At 44.0% G+C, this 22,991-nt stretch overlaps 1 protein-coding gene across 1 annotated transcript in view; it reads right to left on the bottom strand.

The window, feature by feature from the left end:
- Window positions 1–21,961, bottom strand: part of LOC130201302 (pleckstrin homology domain-containing family G member 3) — a 30,901-nt gene extending 8,940 nt beyond the window's left edge. The window contains exons 1-6 of the mRNA XM_056426189.1: window positions 21,785–21,961; window positions 15,985–16,048; window positions 5,480–6,015; window positions 2,904–3,004; window positions 170–239; window positions 25–71 (exon numbers count right to left, since the gene is read on the bottom strand). Coding sequence (XP_056282164.1) covers window positions 25–71; window positions 170–239; window positions 2,904–3,004; window positions 5,480–6,015; window positions 15,985–16,033 — 803 coding nt within the window. The 5' untranslated portion in view covers window positions 16,034–16,048; window positions 21,785–21,961. The remainder of the gene's footprint in view (window positions 1–24; window positions 72–169; window positions 240–2,903; window positions 3,005–5,479; window positions 6,016–15,984; window positions 16,049–21,784) is intronic.
- Between the last annotated feature and the right edge of the window lie 1,030 nt (window positions 21,962–22,991).

Here is a 22,991-nt window from a genome sequence, read left to right as displayed (position 1 = left end):
GATGGAGTAGATCTCGCCACTTACTTGGGATAGTTGGTGCAGTACTGAGTGTATATTTCAAAGTATTCACTCTAAGGAAACAAAAGTCAGACAATCGCATCATTAGTGTTTATTTCAGTGAGAAACTGACGTCCCTGTAGATCAGCATGAGCCAGATGGGTCCGCTCACCTTATCGACAAAGCACCGAGCGATGGCCACGGGGTCATTCTCACACATGTCCAAGGACTGCAGCAGTTCACTGAAATGCAGAACACAACAGAGAGAGAGAGACAGTTGAGTGTTAAAGGACTGGCTCAGCAATGTGTTTGTCTCGGAAGGAATAAAAAACAAATAGAAGTAACCTCAGAGGAAGGAGTGATGATGAGTGGCAAAGGAAATACTTAGAAATACATAGAATTTTCTTTTTTTGACCACGGTGGTAAAGCATCTCCACCAGATGGCGACGTTCACTTTGAAACATGGAGGTTGTTGCCTGCTCAGATTGAGCGTGACATTCTTGACATGGGAGTTGTATGGTATGTTGATGGGGTGCCATCAGCATCACTAAAGGAGTAAACATGGAGGGAGGGCCAATGGAAAAATACGACTGGAGGAAAAAAACCTAAACATCACAAGTGCTCTGCACGAAATCTGCTCTGGTTACAAAACACATGAAATTATGACATTCAAACACAATTCATCACACAGCATTCCCTAAGATCAAAGACAATAACACTTTACCGAAACTGACCAACATGTTCCTGGTACAATGACAACATCTTCTGAACTTATTATCAGTATTTGTTCAAACCACACGATTACTTTGTTAGCATGTAACTATTTTATTTTTGTATTTCCTCCAAGAGAGACTGAAGAACGAATACATATCTGTCTAGCAACAACATCTGGTTCCCCCGGGGCAACCTCCTGCCAATTGTTATGACTGTTGCAAAATTAAGTAAGCATGAGACACCTGCTCGCAGGCTGCCCAAGAATTCCTCAGCAATGTGTACATTGCTGGGATAAAAAGATAGTATCACTAGAAACACTAAACACTAGCTTGTCTAGAAGGAGGCTGAATACCACTCCAAAGTTAGACCACATTTTGGTGAGGCCATACTCACAGGGGTCCCTCTCACCTGAAAACACGTGAATGTAAATGAGTCCTCTGGCTACACAGTCTCCTCTTTACAGAATACCCACTTTAAACTGATCGCACGCAGTTTGGACTGAAAACCATGCAGTTTTTTTGTATGCAGTATAAATGTTTTTTTTGTGTGGTTATTCTAAAATAGTTTCTGCAAACTGGGGTCCCTCTTGGAATTGCATGAATCGGATAAGTCTAGAAAGCTGAGACTGTTGAGGATCTAATGAGCCCACTTCATGTGTGATGAGGTCGGTCCCCATCGTAGACATTTCACATTGTGAGACCAACTTTTGAAACTTGACCTCCCTGTATAAAATGACTTGCTGTGACTTCAAGCATAATCACAGCCTCATGAAACCTCACAACCACAGACTAGAGACAGAGGGCACTCGGGGGATGTATGGCTGTCTGAGGTCTAGTGACACTAAGGGAGAGGAGCAGGTTTCACAAATCAAGTGCTCACCATCCGATCTCCAAAGGTCTAAAAGTTGATAACAAATCACAGCATAGATCTTTATCTTGTGTTCCTCACGGCCTTGTTGTCTTCATGTAGTATTTTGGATTATTCTCGAAATGGTAATGGTTAAAAAAAAAATAGCACCAAAAGACGTGAAACAAAAGGTATTCATCTTAATTAAAATTTGTGCAAAAGATTATGAGACATAATTGAACATGGGAATGTCCATCATATACTTCCAGACCCAAACCCAATGTGTATTACAGATTCATGACGAGAACAGCCCGACACAGTTTACGCATCTCTAAATAATCCCGTCGTTCAAATTAGATAGATAGATAGATATATACTTTATTTATTATAAAAAAGAAAATTAAGACACAGCACACACAACACAAAAAAAAAACAAAAACAAAAAAAAAGAAACAGAAATGAAAGAGAATAGAGATATAAAAGTAAAAAACAAAATAAATACATATATATATACACACACACACACACACACACACAACACACACACAACAACACAAAAAAAAAAAAAAAATATTATAGACAGAAAGCAAAAAAAAGTGTGTGTGTATGAAGCAAATGAAATGAAATGTGTGTGTATGTGTGTAGTGCAAACAAATTACAGATACATCTTCTATGTGGCATATACAGTTGACCTTGTATCTCCCCCTATAGAAACAAAAAAAGATAAAAATGAGTATGGGAAAGAAGGGCGGTGTGGAAGAAGAGGTTAAAGAAAAAGCCTCAGCCCGAGAAAGGGGCAACACGTCTTTGGATATAAAACCTGTCCGAATCCATCTTGTACCGCTGGCTAGAATTTCATTAGAGTAATAAGAATCAAATCGTCCCCATTCGTGGCCCAGAGCCTCGGCCTTACCGAGGGAGGCTCCTCGATGTGAGAAGAGAGAGGAATGTTAATGTGTGTTTTGGCAAGCGGTGTGGTCAGCAATGAGTACTCGCTGACATCAACGTGAAGCACGCAGCACCCATTCCCTCGGTCGGATATTTGCAAAAGAGTAGAGTTAGTGTGTTGCTCCTTTGTTTCTCATTGCATCTGTTTTGTGCCGGGGAAAGACATGTGAAACAAAAGCATGCATTCTTAAAGTTCTTCCACTATCATACAAGTATGCAATATGATATTACACTGTAAGAGAAGTGTCCAATCTTTTCAGCCATGGATGCAACAACAACAAAAAAGAAGGTATTTTCAAAGATGTTCCTGTACTTTAGATTGTTGTAAGCATATTGAGTAAGATATACTTCAGTATAAAGACATTGGATGGGGATTATACTTTCGGATTGTGACGTACCTGTTGAACTCATAGATGTCCTCTATGTTTCCGAACAGAGCACACACTCGCTCTGGCTGTATGGGAAGGTTGCTCAGATCGATAATGTGAGCCAAGTAGTCCTGGAAATACAATAGAGACGGAGTTATACATAAAAGATGGAATGCTGTGGAAAAGGTCAGTGCTTGGTGACATATCAAGTCAAGCGCCATACAGGCACCTACACATTCCCCCCAATAGAGGGAGCAGTGATGTAGAATGACGCCTTGTGTTCCGGTTATATCCTCCAGGAAGTTTTTATGTGACATTTGGTTTGACCAACGGGGTGGTGCAGATGTTTGACATACCATACATATTTTAAGGCTTTTCTGTTTTTAAAAAGCAGGATCACAGTAATTCACAAACAACTTAATGTGAGCTTTAAATAATCATTTTAAGGATGTGTTCTAGTGAGTAGAAGTCAGTGTGACTGTCTGGAAGTCTGTGATACCCAAACCATAAACATCCGACTCCTCCCGGACCCCAGGAATACTCGGAAGCAGATAAAACATATCTAAAAACACAATATGCCAACATCTGGATGATTTATTCTCCCCTTTGATCAATTACACACTCAAGTGGCAGACAAACGACTCCAAACAAGTACGATGGTGAGAGAGAGACACACGATTAAAAGGAGTCATCACATCATTCAGGACTGAATGAACTGCAGTCGGTCATGGATGGAGAATTCCAGCGCAGTGAGAGTAATGCTGACTTGCAGTCATCAGGCGTCTCATCGTCTCCTATAGAAAACTCGGCCCCAGTGTTAATACCATGGACACGTGACCTTTAGTATTGGGAGAGATTCAGTGCCGTCTATGGAGTCGCTAGTTGAAAGTGCTACTAGCTGTGTTTTATCAAAGAATAGGAAGAGTTACTTACTTCAAAAACCAATAAATAAAGATTAAAAAGATAAATAAAAAGGGTTCATTTAATGCAGTTATGGGTCGAATATAAAATCCCATAAGAGTGAAGAATAGTATAAATCATATGCTAAAGTATTTCTGAATCCCGTAATCACCGACACCATCCTTGTTTCAACCATCTTGAGCGTGATCACTGTGTGTGCGTCCAGCCCCGGCGTTGGGGGTGTATTTAGACATGTGACCAGCTGGGTCAAACAGCTGTTCTCATGGACAGTTGAGGGTGACATTAGAGAGTGATAGACCAGATCTAAAGGCATAGCGGGCATAGCTTCAACAGCTGCTCGGGAGTTTAGTGTCAATACCAAGTGGAATCTTGGAATTAGTTCACTGAGGAGACAATTGCAACACGAGGCTAGAGCTTCACACGTCCGTCAAGGCCTGGTGTGAAAAGAAAATGAGCTGCATGCAATCCATTTGATGGAAGCCATACTATGATCTTAAAAAGGACAGAGTGTTCCCACACTGTAGCCTCTAGAAAAGCCAATCATCATTTCATCTGTTATTTCTCCAGTCGGTGCCACGATGGAGGCGTTTGTGTTGGCCGGATGGGCCTCAGAGCTCCGGCTAGGCGGGAGCCGTGTGACCGGCTGCTGCTCCTGTCGAGTGAAATAGTTAGAAGTCCAGGAAGTGTTTGTCAGAAGCAAGTCCTTACTCGAGCAACACTCCCTCCCACAGCGTGGCCAGACACCAGCAGTCTGAGACGAGGAGAGGGGACGTGCTCAGAAAACGCCTCGCATGTTAAAGACATTACCATAAATTATGCGGAGGCTGTTTGACAGGACGGCGCTCCAGTTCCTGTGCAGGACCCGAGAAAGATTGAGTGCCAAAGAGAGCCCCTGGTCTGAAACTTGTTTCCAGGCTACAAAAGGTAGAAAATGTGATACGATGTAAGTGGTCTGCTGAGTGGTGAAGTCCTCCCCGGAACATGTTTTCATTCTTCACATCTGAGATGAAGTTGTCTGCCATCTTTGTCTAAAGCCCATGATTTGTCCTGAAAGACCTGCACTGTGTCCCGTTTTGTTTGCGTGTTCTTGAACTCCTCATATGAACGGAGTCCCTGAGCCCAGGCTACAGGCTGTAAACGTGCACTGCACTGTAAATATACAGAATGGTTTATAAACAACGCTATGACCAGATCTCAAACTGCTACAAAAGGCTCAATCTCTGTGAACTAAACATCTGTAAACAAAACACACAATTGCCAGATGCGAGTCACATGTCAGATGTCAGATGCATTTTTGTCAACTAACCGATATTGTTTAGAAAGCAGGAATTCACAATGAATCCTTGTAATGAGAAGGAAAGAAAGATCTCCTGGATGTTGAGCTCATGTGTGACCACAACCGACTGCTTGAGTTGGAACCCAGCAGATAGTTTGGGTTCTCCACAGCAGTTCAGTCCAAGTCCCCTATTTGAGCTCCTAGCTGGCCAAATTCAGTCAATCACCTCCAAAGAGGGCTGCAGACAGGAAGTCATGGCTGCACGTTAATGCAAGTCAAACATCTGGTTTAATTACACAGAATAGTTGTAATCTACTCTCTCAACCGTTTGGCTCAGTGACTACTTGGCTGTAACTGTAGCAGAATGATTAATTTCTGTAAGGTCAGCATAACCGTGACGTCCACTCACCTCCACGATGCTGCGCAGGTCCTGGACGTACATGCGCTCCGTCTCAATGATCTCCATGACAACGCGGTCCAAATAGGTCAGTTTTGGGTTGGGCGCCATGGCGCGCGTGACGACGGGCGAGGCGAGGAGGTGAGGTTTTACTCCGCTCGCCTTCCTGTTGGAGGTGGCGTTGTTATTCCACTGCCTGCTCAGCGCCCTGGGCTCCAGCCGTTCCCGCCAGCGGCCCCTGGAACACGTGAGGGTGGGACTCCGGTCCTCTGGCCGCTCTCCAGCGCTTTCCGCTGGGCTCAGCTCAAGGTCGATGTCCTCCTCACTCTGTACGGGTGGAGTGGTCGAGGAAGGAAGGGCTGCAGTGCTTCCGAAGAGGCTGTGACTATCCCGGGATGACCCGGAGGACAGGGTGGACACCAGGCTCACTGGACGTTCTCCGTCTCCGTCCGATAGCTCCACACACAGCCGGCTGTCGTCCGGGCCCGAGTCATTGTTTGCCCGGTGATGTTCACCGGTGGAGAGGGGCGAGGTCAACTGAGGATATTCTGGGACAGGTAAGAGAGACAAAGGGGAGGAGTCAGGCTTTATGCCATGTAAAAGGAAGTATAGTCAGCACACTGGGATGCCCACGTCACTTTGGCTTCCTTGAAGTGACTGAAACTACAAAACATTTTCCATCCTTACCTGCCACTGAATGGCTTTGATTTCAGTATATTTATACTTCATTGAAGGAAACTCAATGCTCCTTTGCAACAACCTAATTAATCATATTACCTTTGCTTCGTACCTGGCAGCTGCCAATGACATTGCTCAAATAATTCTAAAATAATATGTTGTGTTTGAAAAAAAATACCATGAGAGTTTCACTGTGTGAGGGATTCAATGATCCATTGTTAACATTAATGAATATAATGCGGTTATAAACGATTTTTAAGGATCACTTCACCCACCAACTGGATAAGTGACAGCAAGGCTTCGGCTGCATTAAAACACCGTCTGGGGAAAACCTCGGATACAGAGAACTGTTGAGATATTGAACAGACGACCGTCCACAAATCAATAAGACAGCTCAGAGCTCTGTGGGTTTGCTCCCAGCCCGAGACACAGAGGAGTGGTTTACAGTAAAAGGCTTCGCTCAAATTGTTACTGACATGGCCTGATTTAAACACTGCATGTTCTATGGAAAACCCAGCCATTTCCTCTTGTTCTCCTGACTGCTGAAGGATAAACCTTGGAAAAACAGAAAGGAGGGAAACCGATGGGAAGAGAAAAAAATACGAGGAAGGGGGATCAGCCGGTATACGTTTGGATATAAGAGACATGGAATCCATATTCAGTTTCACATCCTTCCTGGACACATGGGGAATTCTGTTTCCTAAATATATGAAGTCATGGTGGTGTGAGAATGGAGCACTGTGAAGCCATTGTGCAGAGAGCTCCATTTCCTGAGATATTTGCAGAGCAATGGGGTCAAAACCATTTGGCCAAGCTAAAGAAATGCAGCTTTGTCACGTCATTTGACTTGAGCCTAATAAATGGAAATCTACGAGGCACAAACCTTAAAAGATATTGCCTGGTGGGGATGGAGAGCATAATTTGGTTTTAATAGCCTGCAAATGTAGCCTGAAATACACTCCCTTTCCCCAGTGATGACAAGTTGTAACATAAACATGTTCATCATTAGTGCATCATCGGTCAGCAGCCCAGAGCCGAGAACACAAACCTGCTGTTGAAAGTATGTTTTCAATCTGTAAGAGGCTGTAACCAAAATGATTCACGATTAACAAGCGTACTCAACTGATTTATTTAACATATAATGTTCAGTTTTACAGAGAGCATATAACCTTTTATACCCCCCCCCCATGAGAACAGGAAAGTTAATGATTTATTAAGTCTTGAAAAAAAAGTGCAACATGCAGCTGGATGGTGGGTTTCACATGAGGAATCAAAAAGCCCTTCAGGTCATTCAGACGCACGCACCTTTTGGCTTCCTCAAACTTTCCATGAATCAGTACTGAGCTCATTAATCCCCCCCCCCCCCTGCACAACTTGCTCCACAATCCACATCGAGTAGTCCCAACAACACACTTTACACTTTCCATGCAAAACCTCAGAAACAGATGAACTGGCAAGGAGGGGCCGACCACGAGAGAAAATCTCGGGTTTACCGACGGTGACAAATCACAGGGTTGACGGTGTAAAGGGGGCGAAGCGGTGAGCTTAATACGCCGCTACAAATTACATCGCGGCATCAACTTTCTCTGCCGCTTTCCTTCTTTGCATTTGGTTTTGAGCTTGGCTGCGTCTGTGCTCTCCCTTCCTCTTCCCTCCTCGTTCTCGCAGCAAATAGAGCATCATGCAGATTGCAGTCAGAGGGGGGGGGGGGGGTGAACAGCACAAATTAACAACATGCGTCTGCCTATTCTAGTCATTACATAACTGCTCAGATTCACAACTCTATCTCCAACAGTGGTGGTGTGAACTAGCCGACTTATCTGAAGACTTGAACACACACTTGACTCCAGCACCAGCTTCAGATACTCTGCAGGCCTCCTCTGTGTCCGATACCACAGGTCTGAGAGGAAACGGCAGCGCCTCTCACTGATTTCCCTGAAACCGGTCGTGCAAAGAATGCAAATGCTCTCCGTGTCTCAGCGGACTGTTCGCACGTAGGCCGTTGTGATGTCGTGAAGCGTTTCCATTCTGCCTATCGCTCGGGACAAATGAAACTCGGAGAATAACACGCCTCCCAAATATTGTTTTTCAGCAGGTACGATGCAGTTCTTCATATACGTGATATAAAGCAACCATTACTGAACAGACGATGTAAAAGCAGAGCCTATTCAGCAACTGCAAACATTCATCACTGATCTCTGAAAGATCCGTAGCCTGTTTCTTACATGTTATTTGTTACCATCATCTTATATGTTAGTGTGATCCATGTACATGTGTACACATATCCATGTGTGTGTGTGTGTGAGAGCTGTGTCATGGCGTGTTTGTAGGTTTTGGCTGCGCATGTGTTGATTGCATTTGCAGTGTTGAAGCCATCGTCTCGATGCTTAACATCAGGAGAATGAACACACATTACATAATAGACGTAATATTCTGTCACATTCAGGCAATTTTCCCAGCAGCATTTGAGACGGAGCGAAGATAAGCTCGGCTCCCTGGCTGCTTCAAGAGAACATTTGTTAGTATTAACATTATGGGTAGGAAAACTGGTTCTTGGAAATGATCCTTTGAAGCCCAAATGCCAACAATGTTGGGCAATAAGTGCAGAGAAAGGTCTAGAAACAGAAACCAGCGTACAAGGGGCAGTGAGCAGCACAAACTAGTTCAAACCATCTGTTTCCCACTAAACTGGCGAGTCAAATAGAGAGACACTTTTGAACATGTTTAAACAATTTGTCTGCATTCAGACTCCGTAGACACCGGGACAAGATGTTGGTATTGCAAGAGTTCTTGTTTCCGTGTTTGTTAGTGTCGTATTAACTCATCAAATTTCAGCAAGCGTTGGTTGAATGCAGCTCAACGGTCCATGCGGAGAGCGAAAGAGGCAGAATGTATCGACCAACATGCAACTTGTAATCCACCGGCTATTGTCTGAGGATGATTTTGCGTTTCATTGGATTACAATTAGCCTGTGAACTGGTCACTTGTCTCGTCTTCTCTAACTCAAAGTCCAGTCTCGCATCTTAACCCTTGTGTTGCCTTAGGGTCATTTTGACCCGAATCAATATTACACCCTCCCCCCGCCTTTGGGTCATTTTGACCCGATTCAATGTTTCACCCTCCTGTTACCTTTATATTTACTAACATATTTTACCCTTTGGGTTCAATTTGACGCCAGCAATTAAAACCTCCAGAAAATTATTAGAATTAATATTGTTTTCCAAGTTTAAGTGTGAGGCACTTTATGTTTGTTTGTTGACTACCGAAAGAACACCGACATTAAACATTGAATGGGGTCAAATTAATCCTAAAGCGGGGGGAGGGTGTAATATTGATTCGGGTCAAAATGACCCTAAGGCAACACAAGTGTTAAGGAAACAAAGTCTTGGCCCAATGTCAACTGGCAAAAGTTGAACCCCAGAAATATAGCCTCTTGTTTATCTGTCGACGGACTGATACCGATGGGTTAAGAGATAGCGGTCGAATTAGTCTCAACTGTCACTGAACATGTCAGTGAAAACTTTTGAGAAATGTTAGAAAATGCCCAACACAGCACACGGATCAAAGCAGCAGCTAAAGCGTGCACACGAAAAGTCAGCTTTGAAGAAGTCCAGGGCTTCAGGTTTTGAATTAATTTACTGATTCAAATCTTCATGCGAGGGAATGATTCCTTCATATCTACATACTTTAAAACATTTTAAAGTATAATTCGTAAGCAGCGTATTTTTATCCATTTTGAAAACAGAATCCCACTTCTTGCTCAACAGCTCAGTGGACACACCTGTTGAATCATAACTTACACATAATGGTTGCACAATATTTGCTTTGCAGTCAAGCTATAGATTTTCACATATACGCACCACAATTTCACAAAGTACACCACCTCAACAAAACACAACTCTCTCCTTTGTTTCAGCGCCGCATCGATGCAGTTATTAACTCACAGACATAACCATTAACCAAGCCAAGGCTGGAGAGATAGAATAGTATTTGGACTACATTTCAGGCTGCAGCGAAGCCTCAACAACCCTTAGCAGTTTTCCAAATTCCATATAGCCTCAACAAAGTCACCAGCAAACCAACTAACGGATGTGTGTCTGTCTGTGTGTGTGTGTGTGTGTGTGTGTGTGTGTGTGTGTGAGAGAGAGAGAGAGAGAGAGAACAGATTACTAATGTTGTTGCTGCGAAAAATGCCTGGAATTCCAGAAAAAAAACCTCCCAACCCCCTCATAGTAATTCTTTAAATTCTAGTATTCTGTCCGTCGAGCCAAGGTTAACAAACAAAGTTGAGTTGATGCTACCCGCCTGACCTTTCCTTCTCTTTCGTTGCGTCCATGAATACAAATCCAAATCCCCTGGACAGCAGCTCATTTTAATGCGGTGCTGGCGTACGCTCAAGCCACGTATAACCACGTTATGTTAGTGTGGTGGTTCATGTTCAGTCACCAAATCTAACAAACAAGCTTACCAGTCCGGGACCCTTTACTTGATGATAAAACCAGTGAGTCTGAGGGGCCCGACTGATAAAGAGATGGGCGTCAGTGATGACAGGTGATTTAACGTTTCATGGCTAAAAACAGACAATCACTCCCCGAGGGGCCCGATGACTAATCGGTCTAGAACTAATAATGCGAAGCCTACACTCGTTTCCTTCTTTCAGACTGAGCTTATCAGGCCGTTAACAAAGCAGACCGTTCATAAGCGTGTCCGCCTCTGACATCATGGTTATATGAATGACATGCAGTACCTAATAAGGTGCTGCAGAAGGTGAATAAAAAGCATTGAAAAGATTACCCCGGCACCTGGTTATTTATGCCTACGTACGCATGTGCGACAGAGATGATCCGTATCCGTCTGAAGTTGTTGGTGTGTAGGAGACAACGCATTCCTTCATGAGGAAACTCAGACATGTCTAAAGAAGCGTCCGTATAGCGTCTTCTGACATGATCACATCGGAGCAACACATTCTCCAGCTGAGCGTTCCCACCTCCTCCTCCACCATGCCATACAGCTATGACGTTGGTGTTTTGTCCCAATACTCTGTGACGATGCAACTCAAATGTCATCACTTCATGCAAACCAGCCTCGATGCAAATTCTACCCAGGACAGGCTGTAGTTTTCTTTCCTCCGAAGTCTGAAACGGCCTCGTTCACGTACCTTCGAACTTCTGTTTTGCAGGATGACAGTGAACACATCTTTGTGTCGACGACGTCTACTTGACTTACGTTGTTAGGAAACAAGCTCGAGACGAACAAGGATAATAACAATGTCGGTGTAATGATGGTGCATGGTGGGAAATGTTACGCATCAATAACAGTATAACAGTTATGTCAAGTTGAACTACATGTTTTAAATATTTCGAAAAGAGCAAAACTATAAATATATATATATATATATACACACTCAGAATATCATACTCCCTACAAAGCATCCCTCCTCGCATACTTAAAAGGGAGATTCATCCACTAAAGCAACTGACCTGAAAGAACAAGGTGTCCTTCTCCAATCCACCTTCTGCGAATGATGAGTGTGCACTGCACGGTCAAAGACAATGTGTCTCAGAGAACTACACACCCGATGACTATTTCAGATGGAATAACCCAAGAAAACACACAAAATAAGAACCCAGAGTTTGAGCTAAAGTCCCTCCTGCCATGTCTGGCTTGTGGCCTTTTGTTTTCTAACCAAATCAAGGGCAAAGAAACAGGAACAACACAGACTATATCTAAGATGAGCATGCAAATGCTTATCCTAAAGCAGCAGGAAGAGACTTTCTCTCGCCGCAGGGGAAACTTTGCGCAGATAACAAAAGCCAGTCAGAGTTGCATCAGCGTTAAGCCTTTTTCTGAGCATATAAAACTGTAAGAAAGCCTTGTGGACAGAACATCCCACTGAAACAAACAAGCCCTTGCCTGTTCTGTTCGTGATGCTCAGCCGCTCCTGCTTGAGTCACACTGACTCATGTAGCGAAAGGAGATGCATTTCAACCGAGCGCACAATGAATCACATCCTGAAAAGTTTATCTAAACCCAAGCTTGATCATACCTGTGAAATATTGGTCATTTCAGTACTCAGTTTCATCTGGTTTCCTGTCTTGGCAGCTTCATACATTACTCCACTCCCCTGAAGATAAAAAGGTGGTGGCGATCTGGCAATTTACACCAATGTGAGTCTCATGAGTTATTTTACAACTTATATTGCAACATACATTCACCTTGCTTGACAAAAATAAACAAACAGTCACTTTTGTTTTTCTAGCACAGCGTAATAACCATTTTGGGGAGATTCCTACTGGCCATAAAGAAAACGTTCACCGCTCCTGGAACAAAGAGGAGCGTCCTTGTTGCTAATTGGTTGATTTGTATGTCCAACATCTTCAAGCTGGCTCTTGAGGCCACTGGCACTGCTAATCTGCTCACTCTGTCAGAGCCAAGTGCACAGTGTGCGACCCCGTTTCCCCCCGGTGGATAAAGAGGGCATCGTGTTTTGCAATACATCTATGAAGCCCTTCCGCCCCTCAAGAGCCACTCTGAACTTCCATCTTCAACACCCCTCCGCAACTCCTCCCCCGGTGGCTGTTGGGAGACAGGGAGGTCATCTTACACTGATCCCCTCGGGAAAAACTCCTCCCCACCTGGCAACTGTGAATGGCTGCCCCTCGGGAGGGCAGGAGGACCAAGCACACAGGGTGCCTCCGAGGATTAGTCCCCGAGTCTTCACAGATCATTATCAAACAGCATGAGTCAGAACACTGCCGATTAGACAGTGAGACTGGTGGCCGCGGTTCATTTCTTATTCCTTGATGGAGGAAAGACGTTAGGTCACTTCAAGGGTTTTCTCATTTCAAAAACAGTCCTTCGTATGTAGAGGATGGTTTCATTTACATCTGCCTTTGGCCTCTCAAGGAGTTTTTAATGCTGTGTTAATAATTAGCCTGAAGGTTGGTAAATAAACGGCGGTGGACAACAGATGCCGAGTACACACACAAAAACCTGCATTCCACACAGACTGCCAAGGTCAAAACGATACGCTGGAAAGTTTTCGGGGAATACTGGCGTTTAAAAGTGAAACTAACTGTGCTTTGTGTAGTCGACACAATTCACTCATTGACAGAGCAAAAGTTAAACATCAAGATGCTTTCGTATAAAAAGGAAAGTACTCTTACATCAGACAAAAAAGGTAGGCGAATACAAAAACAACAACATTATTGTGGATTCGACCATTACACCAATATAAAACAGGATTACATAGGGACAAAGTCACTTCAACAGCATTAGAGTGTCATGTTTCAGCGAAACCGGATGCTTCAAGTCCCAAAAAGGACACAAGTCCTCAAAAAGCTCAAATGTAATCCTGTAAACCTCGCCTGCGCTGGACCCTGGATCTTGAAGGATCCAGCTGTGCCAGCTGACCTCAGTGCATAGGCATGTGATGATCCACTTAGAAAGCTCCAAGCCCCCCTTCAAGAGCCCTTCAGGCACCAGCACACAGCCAGCCTTGGATCCATTCAAAACGTACATTTCCTCTGGACAACACTCACCATCTGGGCCCTGAGGTGTGAGTCCGTTGTAAACTTCACCACCGGTTTGACAGCCTACACCCAAACTGCTGTCTTGTTAGCGCCTTTCTGCAGAGTCAACGCAGGCTGGTGGCAGCACAGCTGTGTGAAGTGTGGGAAAGGTCAGGGAGGAACACTTCACTTCACATCAAGCCGTTTATTACATGCATCATCATCTCATCATTAAGGGTGTGATGATGTCTCTCCGGTGGTTACACCTCTAGGAACACTTACTGGACACGGCGGCCAAAATCAAATTTAGCTTGGGCACAGACTTCCTTGTCTGTCGTGTACTGTATTAAACGGATGTGGTTTTGTTATGCAATAACAAAAAGGACAACAGACCGCATTAATAACGTAAACAAACTTTTATAATAACATGCAATTAACATTACTAAGCAACTATTGACTTTTCTAAGAGGCCATCGGACAGGAACACCCTAAAGCAGAGAGCCTGTCACTAATGTGTAATCCACCGGAGGTACTCCATCGGAGGAATGCTATTGTAAGAGGCTGTCTGACAATTTACGTTGAAATACATTCTTTTGTGAGGATGACGAGAAATCTTGGACAAACGATGAAATGAAATACAATGAATGTAGAATCTTATAACAATAACAGCTATGTTACGTAATGACTTGTACACGGCGCTAAGTAGTTGTGGACATACACGATAAGGAGTTCCAGTGAGCGCCGGTGCATGGCTTCAACACTTGAACAGGTGTTGCTGCTGGCTAACCTGAGGCTGCCTGTGATTGACACTACAGGCAATTAAGCAGAGAAAGAGTTCCCGTCCAGGAGCTCCGCTGACCAGCCCACTCAAAGACGCAGCCATCCCTGCCATCATACATCTATATCCACAACCCTGTGCCCACTGGTCTGGAAAAGCTGCAGTGAATGGAGATGATCCGCCCCCCCCCCCCCCAGGATCCCTTTAAAGCTGTACATTCTGCTCACGCAGCTACATTCCTGCCTGGGGTTAAGTAGGTCAGAGCGAACTCTTATCTTTGAAAGGGATGATTCATGCTGCCTCAGGCCTGTTGATGTCTTAATGCCATTGGATTGACATGTGTGGTGATGACAGTTTAGCTTAGGTGGAAGTTATGAGGGATCTTCTTTTTTTTTTTTGGTTCATTCAATTCTTCTGGAAAAGTGAATTTAAAGTGTAGAATAACAACAAATATAACATAATGCAGAGTGCCATTCAAAGGCGGCTGGTGAAAGCTTCTTTTCACTTCAAACCTCTTTGATGCTTTATGGCATTGGAGCTTGATAGGCACCACAACCGTTGTATTGTTTACCTTGACCAGACGGGGAGGCTTCCTCTCACCATGTGCATTCCTCCTGCCTGTTAACCACATCCACTCAGCACCTCATGGAGATAGCACTCTACCAGCAGACCTGCCCCTTAATTACCATCCATCCATTCACAGCAGGGGGGGGGGGGGGGGGTTCAGTCACACTCAAACAAAATGAAACAGTTCAAAATGCTTGAACTGTAAAGGGGATTTCTTCCAGGATATCCAAGCTGCAAAAGGAGCTGTGCAAACGTGCAGTCGGTGCAGAGTGGCCTTTTGAGGAAATAGAAACACAGTTTCACGAGGGCGGCACACGTCTTCCCCGGCCAAAAAACTCCTCTGGCCAAAGCTCCACCAAAAAGGGACAGGCGAGGGGGAAAAGGGAAACCATTGAGACACTGGTATTCTTCAGCCGAAGTGGAAGCCTCGTGCAAAATGGGTTCAGTAGAGAAGAGTGGAGGCGTGGGGGGGGGGGGGGGGGGGTTGAGGAACAGAGCAGGCGACCAGATACAAAGAGGCCCTGTGTCAATGCAGTTGCTCTGTAGCTGAATATAATGAACACTAAAATAATATGTCATTTGAGTGGTGGCCAGCATACGAGGTCAGCACTGCTGGCTCAGCCGATCATCTCGGCTGTCGGAGATTCTGACACATTCGGGGTTGATGTGCGAGTCCTTGGGGGTTTCAGCTGTATGAGAGCGGTTGGCCGAGCTCCACGGCCACACAAAGAGCCTCTCTGCCCATCTGGACTGGAGGAGGAGAGTTCACTGCTCTCTCAGCTCAAGCCTCTACATTTCCTCTACTCCTTCATTTCCAGCATTTTTCCGTGTGCCTCTGCTGTACTTCTGTGTTATGTTAGTACACTGATATACCATGAGGAATAGCCAGACTTATTAAAAACCCCATGTTAAAAGACGGGTTAATTCCTGGGCAGCATTTACAGGAGCAAGGGTCATACTCGATTTAATTGCATTGATCTCACCTTCCCCCATTGGGTCCTGGTGGAGAGCCGAGTGGGACCCCTCTGGCATGTCAGGCCTCTGGAGCTGACAAAACAAAACATGGAGGGTCAAACAGGATTCAGGCACTTCATGTCCGGGCTTACAGTTCGGAAAACATGGCAAGGCTTTTCGTTCTTTGTGGGTTCTCGTTGAAGAGCAGCCTAATGCTACTCTACTTTATGTTCCTCTTCCTCAGTTTTTATTCTTTTGTCAAGTGAGCCGTGCTCTGCGCTGGCTCGTGCTATCCTTGCAGACGCAGTGGACATCACGTCTGTCCGGGTCCAATTAAATGACATGAGAAGATTACTCCTAGAAACATTTGTCTTTTCTTTCATTTCTTTTGCAGATTATAATCTAATTGCCGTTTAATATTGATTACATGAATTATATAATTTATATTTTATTGAAGGTTTAAAAATACAGTTCAGTGTTTTCAAACACTCTTGCGAATTACTGCACACATTCACACTATAATACAATGAGTATTGTACTGTATTTAAAATATAGTTTACTGAAGTTCAAATTAAAATCAGCCTGGAACTGTATTTTAAATATTTAACTGGCCTGAAAGTAAACTGCAGGCTATCAATAGCTAACTCTTAGCATCATAATACAGTATCATGAGAGTAAAGTAAAAACAATTAAATTACCAGTAGATTTTCTTCTCATATTTTGTCTCATATGTAAAGACCAACAGAACACTGTAAGCAAACTAATTGATTATTATTGAAATAGCAATGATTGTGTCCCGAGTGTTTTTATCCATATAAGCAGTTGATCACTGTAACCATGATCACCAGAAGCGGTTTCCACAAAGCTGGGGCTGAAGTACGTATGTAAAGTGGCAACAGTGACATGAGCTCATGCTAATAAGCAGAAAAAGGTCCGGACACATGCAAGAGCTTCAGCAGCTGCCACTCTAATAATTAAAACTTATATAGCGCTTTTATAAATACACAAAGTCGCTAATGGTCAAGACTCAACCTTTAAGAACCGCTCTGGCTGCCTATTGAGCTATAATTCCGATAATCTTGCCTCCTATTGAGCTCAATAGGCAGCCATATATTTATTAATATAAATATATATACACACATATACATACATACATGCATATCAATGCATGTATGTACATTAAGCATCTTTAACTGATGTGTTCACAGCATTCCAAATTGATTTCCAATAAGTCACTCCTAAAAAAATATAACAGAGGAGCAAAACAAAAACAAGTAAATGTTATAAAAACTTGCTTGTATACATTTGTTTCATGAGTGTTACATACATATAAGAGTGTATGATAATGAGTGTATCAGAGTAACGGCCCGGTGAGATTACAGGTCTGGTTCTAATCCCTCAGGGCAGGCTGCGGTGCCGTTACCGATGCGGTGCTTCCCCTCAGAGCCGCTGTGCTGCCAGGTTCTCACATAACTGGCTCTCTGGCTCCTCACAACAAATTAACGTGAACGACTGCGAATGAGCACTTCTCTCCCTGGGATTCCTCGTGAGCCTCCGGACTTTTAAACATTACTTCGGCCGGTTAGATCCGAGGAGCAGGAATTCTTTAGGGATTAGGATGGGCATTGTTCATGGTGCGTTTGCTGGCCACTGTGCCGAGCCGACGGCCGGGCCAAGCCGAGGCCAGACTAAGACCACTGCCAGGAGGTTCGCCAATTAAGATGTGCAGGAATGCAAGGAGGAAAGTCAAAGAGCTGGATCCACACATGAGGATCACTGCTTCACTGTAGGGTCCCTGCAGCTGGAGCCTGGACTCAAGTTGAGCCTGTTTACTGGACAAGAAAGTCAGCAGCCAGAAAAGGGTTGTTCTTCATTTTTCATCAAGTGAATAGGACAACAAAAATAATCGTATCCGCCGTAACAAAATGAATGAATGTCATTGGACTCATACGCCATCATTAATGTACTTCATGATATTTACAGTTGGTAAAGAAGCTACATGTTCCTCTGTTTTTCCTTCACTGTGGATCTGACTGCACTCAAAGATGCAACAAGATTATTCGTTTCAAAGAGAGAGCAAACCAATGGTGTAAAATACACAGACGTATGCTCGGCCAATGCAGCACTGCAACAACAACAACGTTCTTCAAAAAGGAAGCCTCTTCAAACAGCCGCTGACCAATTGATTTTCAAGTGCTGAGCAAGTTTGTTCAGCCTGCAGGAGGAGTATTCATGTCAGTGAACAGTGGACAGAAAAAATCCTGTTAATCCCACCTACTGTGACCTCTGAGCTCACTCCGCTTTATGACCAGACCAAAACTAATCTGTCTTTGGTCAATGAGAGGCAAGCCTGGGAATAATGGGCTCAAAAACCTAGACATGCTGTACATGTCTGGGTCTTAAAAATGTTTTTCTAAGGTCTTATCAGGGGCTGTTGGTAGGTGTTGAGAATGGTTTGGGTGGAGAGAGTGAAAATGTCTAGCCGGACATGTTAAAGCAGTGTAATCTTAACACATCTGGACAGAATCCAACAATCGTAAGTCATTAACTTTCACCCGCTGTTTGCTGACATATGGAAAATCCAAATCCTTGTTTTTCTAGAAAGGGGGCACCGGCAGATTTAAAATCCTAACGAAAACACTACCAACAGGCTAACATTCATACCAAGCTGACCACCTGTCCTTGAAATAGCTGACATTTCCCTCAAATGGAGAGCATTTGGTTCCCACAGCTGATGACTGCGTTACCCGCAGCATGAACTGCCCACCTGGGAGTCTGCAACTTGCCCCTTAATAGAAGACAGATGCAAACAGTCAATCTGAGGGTTATTAAAAGAAAGACCTGCAATGGACCACTTCTTCAGATGGCCTGATAAACATCCTTGTTCCTCTAATCGCCAGGCTTGACACTAATCCAGGCAGTCAAAGCCTGCATTCCTTTCTTTAAAACACAGCAAACAGATAATTAAGGGGGGCATATGCTGGCCAAGATACAACACTCGTACACAAAAAGAGAACATTTATTCTCCACGAGTGTGTTAAATGCCTCACGCTGAGATAATACGCCTAGACAAACATACCGTGAACCAAGACTTTAGGCCTAACATGTTAAAGGAAAAGGGTCCTCGGGGGGATGATGACTATCTGGTGCGTTTTTCTCCATTGGCAGCCTGTCAAGGTTACGAGAGAAGTGAAACCACTGAAGGGGAAACCAGACGTATGGTCTGGGGGAGACATGTCACTTTCTTTGTCTCTTCAGGAAGGGTTATATAGGGCACAGACAAGTCAGTGAGGATGTGACAGCAAATATATGGACTGAAAACAATATATCTCATCCACCAGCTGCCCTCCTGCCAACTGTTGATGCTCTCAACTGATAACATTACACTTTCGATCCAGCATCTGAATAAAAAAAAAAGGAAATTAATTGGCCTTCAGTTAACAGCTCAAATTGATTTCTCCTCATGCGGAGCCAGTTGAGGGGAATACAAGCTAAAAATAGTCCAGAGAATTCCAGCCCTGCTTCGCTCTCACAGTTGGAGACCTACCGGATCACGTTGCATTCAACCATCTGCCCCGACTCGTTCCACGGGAATCTGGAAGTATGACATAAGCCCCCTGGTGATGTCATCAGACAGACACAGTGGTGCGGGTTTCTTTAAGACGGCATCACTCGGGGCGGATGTTTACGTTCAGAACAAATCAAACTCAACCTGGCAGGGCAGATGTTTCATGGTCCGACAGGCTGATTGAAGCAGAGAGTCCTGATTATTGCAGCATTGGTGCTATGTTTATCTTGCGAGACCTCTCTCTCACCCTCTAACCCCGGCAGAAAATACCCCCTGACAAACAGCCGTGCTGTTGTTGCCCTCTTCCCCACATCACTCCTGCAGTTTGTCCCCTGACACGCCGGCCTTAGAGACCAACAGCTTTTCCTTCACCGGGGAAAACAGAAAACAATAAACCCTGACGGTCTCTCTTCACCTCAATCAAATCCACAGCTTTCACAAAAGAGCTGCCCTAACGCGTGACTTCCCCCAGACACACAGCATCTGAACCTCTTGTTTTTGAGCATGCTGCTCCGATGTGGCGGGAAGTGATCCGTCCCAACCAACACCCACAGGGCACTTGTGAGGAGTTTTGCACATATGGTACAACCCGGACAAAATAGCCCTTAATGGGAGAATAATTATTCCCCGCTGTTCTGAAAAAAGGATAGGAATAGACATTTTCGCCACCCAGTCAGTGACCTATAACCTCACAGAATGCATACCTGGCAAATAAAGCTGGAAAGAGCCATCTTAAGAGGCAAATGGCGAGAGAAGACTTTCAGATCTTTGAAATAATAAAACGGGAGACAAGCACACGGCACGTAGTCCTCCATGATGTCCTTCAGTGCTTGGAGAGGACTGCCGGGTAAAGTCTTCAAATAGAATTGGAGCGTACCCTTGCATTTAAAGGTGCATTACATCACATCTGCAGGCAAACGGCTCACTTGTGCCTTATTCGGGGCTTGTCAAGATCGTAAAAACAAAAACATAGTGTCTGGCCTCCCTCGAGTGTCTGTAATGTAAAAGCACTTATGGCACACACTCTTCACTTTCAAACAAACAAAGTTCTCAAGTCTTGTTTAACTCTCCCGATGTAATTCTGAAACTCGCAAAAGCTGGAACTTCCCATGATATTTAAATCTATCCTAAGCAGCATTAAATAAGCTCTGAACCACAAAGGATGTGACGAATGAAGAGCTCAAAAGCATATTTTTTCTAAAGTTATAAAGTTTCCATAGATGAACCTTCTCCAGCTCTGGCCATTTTACACAGCTTCAGCATAGCAAGTAGAGGGAAGGAGGAAGAGAGTGCCAACTCTGAGATCCGAGACACACTTGGGCCGTTTCCTGTCTGGACCACCTGGAAGAGAGCGCTGTTCATTGCATTGAGGCAACATTTATCTCAAATTATGTTGAGACGGTATTGTCTAAAAAGGTCAAGTGAGGTCAAAGGAGTAGAAGATGGAACTTTTCACTGGTAACTGATTGATTTTGTCCCATTCTTCTTGAACAGCATGGTGGTGAGAGTCATTGACCTATGAACAGCCTGCATGCGAGACCTCACTGTGTCTCACTGGGGCGCTCATTAGAACAAAAACAATTAGAATGGTTGGGGCACCATAGGAGGAGGGGATGGGATGCAGAGAAAGAGGAAATGATTCAACGGCAGCATGGAGGTTATTTTGTCTCACAAGTTAGATCTGGCATCAATGCTTCAGTGGAAAAAACTCAAAACTCTTTTAAAAAAGAAAAAAAAGTCACCAGCAGCTGATCAAAGTTCACTCAACTGAAAGACAAACACATTACTTATCGGACTGAAACTCCTGCCCAGGGCTTACAGTATGTTCTTGGAGGTTGTGAAATTGCATGAAGCAAATAAATGCACCGAAAAATCTGTCTGCAACACCTCCGGGCAGAGGAATTCATCATCGGGAATGTGTTGAAGTACTTATGTTGGACTCAAAACGGTCTCCTGGCTGAATTCACGAGACCCAAACATACGCATACAGATGTTTTGTGACTTACACTCTCTGTGGCCGTGTAATTGGTTTGTTGAGCTGAAATGGAGAAATGATAAGCTGCTCCACTCATTCCCTTGTTTCTATTTCTAACGACAGATCTACACGCGCCTGACAACGCCGACACAGCGTCCAGCCCATACGAATACACAATAAACATTGACAGAATAAACACAGAAGGTGCATTATTGTCACGTGAAGCTGAACGGGCGTCACAGCTAACGTTGACTTTGCAAAGATTGTGTAAAAGTTCTTCACGTACCGGATTCGCCAACTTCTTTCCTCCCGACGACTTTTGTCCTCAGGACAAAAAAAACAGTTATCTTTAAATCCTTGTTGTGAATCTCGAAGTTACTCTGACAGTTGTTGTTTTCTCACATGTTAAAATCCGTTCAGACGCTCACGTCCCAGCGCAGGTCACCCGCTCACACTGCGTCCCAAAAACGGCTGCATCCTCGAAGAACTGCGAAGAACTGATGCTGCGTCCAAGAGCTGTCGGACATATGGGAATTGGTAGCGAAAATCCAACTCCGATGAGGATTAGAATATCCACTGGTTCTGGTTCATTTCGACTGCAAATGGCAAACACTAAAGTCTGTTATTGTCCCATGTGACCCTCCAGGTGAATGCAAAATATTGGTAATAGACAAACTTGGATGCGTTTAGTTGTTTGGTTGAGTTGTCACTTCCCAACAAAATAAACAAAAGTGCACAGAGTAAACACTTCGTATATAGTATACAGCCGTACTTATGTATTTATGTATGTTTGAGAAGTCTTGTTTTAAGATGAGCACGAAAACTATAAATGAAAGGTAACTTGTTTTAAGAGTCTGTAATTTACGAGGAGCACTTGAATGGAACAAAGGACCGCCTGTTTTTGACAGGCTAGTGTCTGTTTGGTGAGTGTCAGAGATATTCCCACATCTTAACATCTGGCCCGCATAGTTTGGTGATTTTGTATGTGGTATGAGACCTTTTAAAAATGTTTTAAGCAAACTGAATGTTTCCCTTTAAGTTTTCTTGACTTCCACTCGAGGAAGAATATGTTTCCAATCCGATGACAGGCTTGTGAAAGGACATAACAAAATGTAACTGCCAATTACATTTATGACGGTCAGGTCAGGGGTGGCTCACAAAGGAGGGCGTCAGTGAATCAATTGGGTGGATGCTAATTTATGTGTGGATGATTAAATAGAGAGGGGCGCGTTTGCTTTGCACAACCCCCTCTCTGCCCCCATGGTGGCTGTGAAGGAAGCAATATGCTGGACGACTTCACTAAGAGTCAAGACAATGTGGAAATGCAGCTCGTATTGTCATGTATAGGCTAGTCTTAGAGAACGAACTCGCTCCAGTAGGCCTCCGATGTGCAGCTTTATTTCCGTTAAGCTGCTCCATCCCAATGATTACAATTGAGACATGGATTTCAAAATAAAAGAAAATGTGTTTGTATCCCATATTACATTGATTTA

The sequence above is a fragment of the Pseudoliparis swirei genome, chromosome 11 (genome assembly GCF_029220125.1).
Source record: "Pseudoliparis swirei isolate HS2019 ecotype Mariana Trench chromosome 11, NWPU_hadal_v1, whole genome shotgun sequence".
NCBI classification, from domain to species: domain Eukaryota; kingdom Metazoa; phylum Chordata; class Actinopteri; order Perciformes; family Liparidae; genus Pseudoliparis; species Pseudoliparis swirei.
This window is presented reverse-complemented; position numbering and strand designations above follow the sequence as displayed.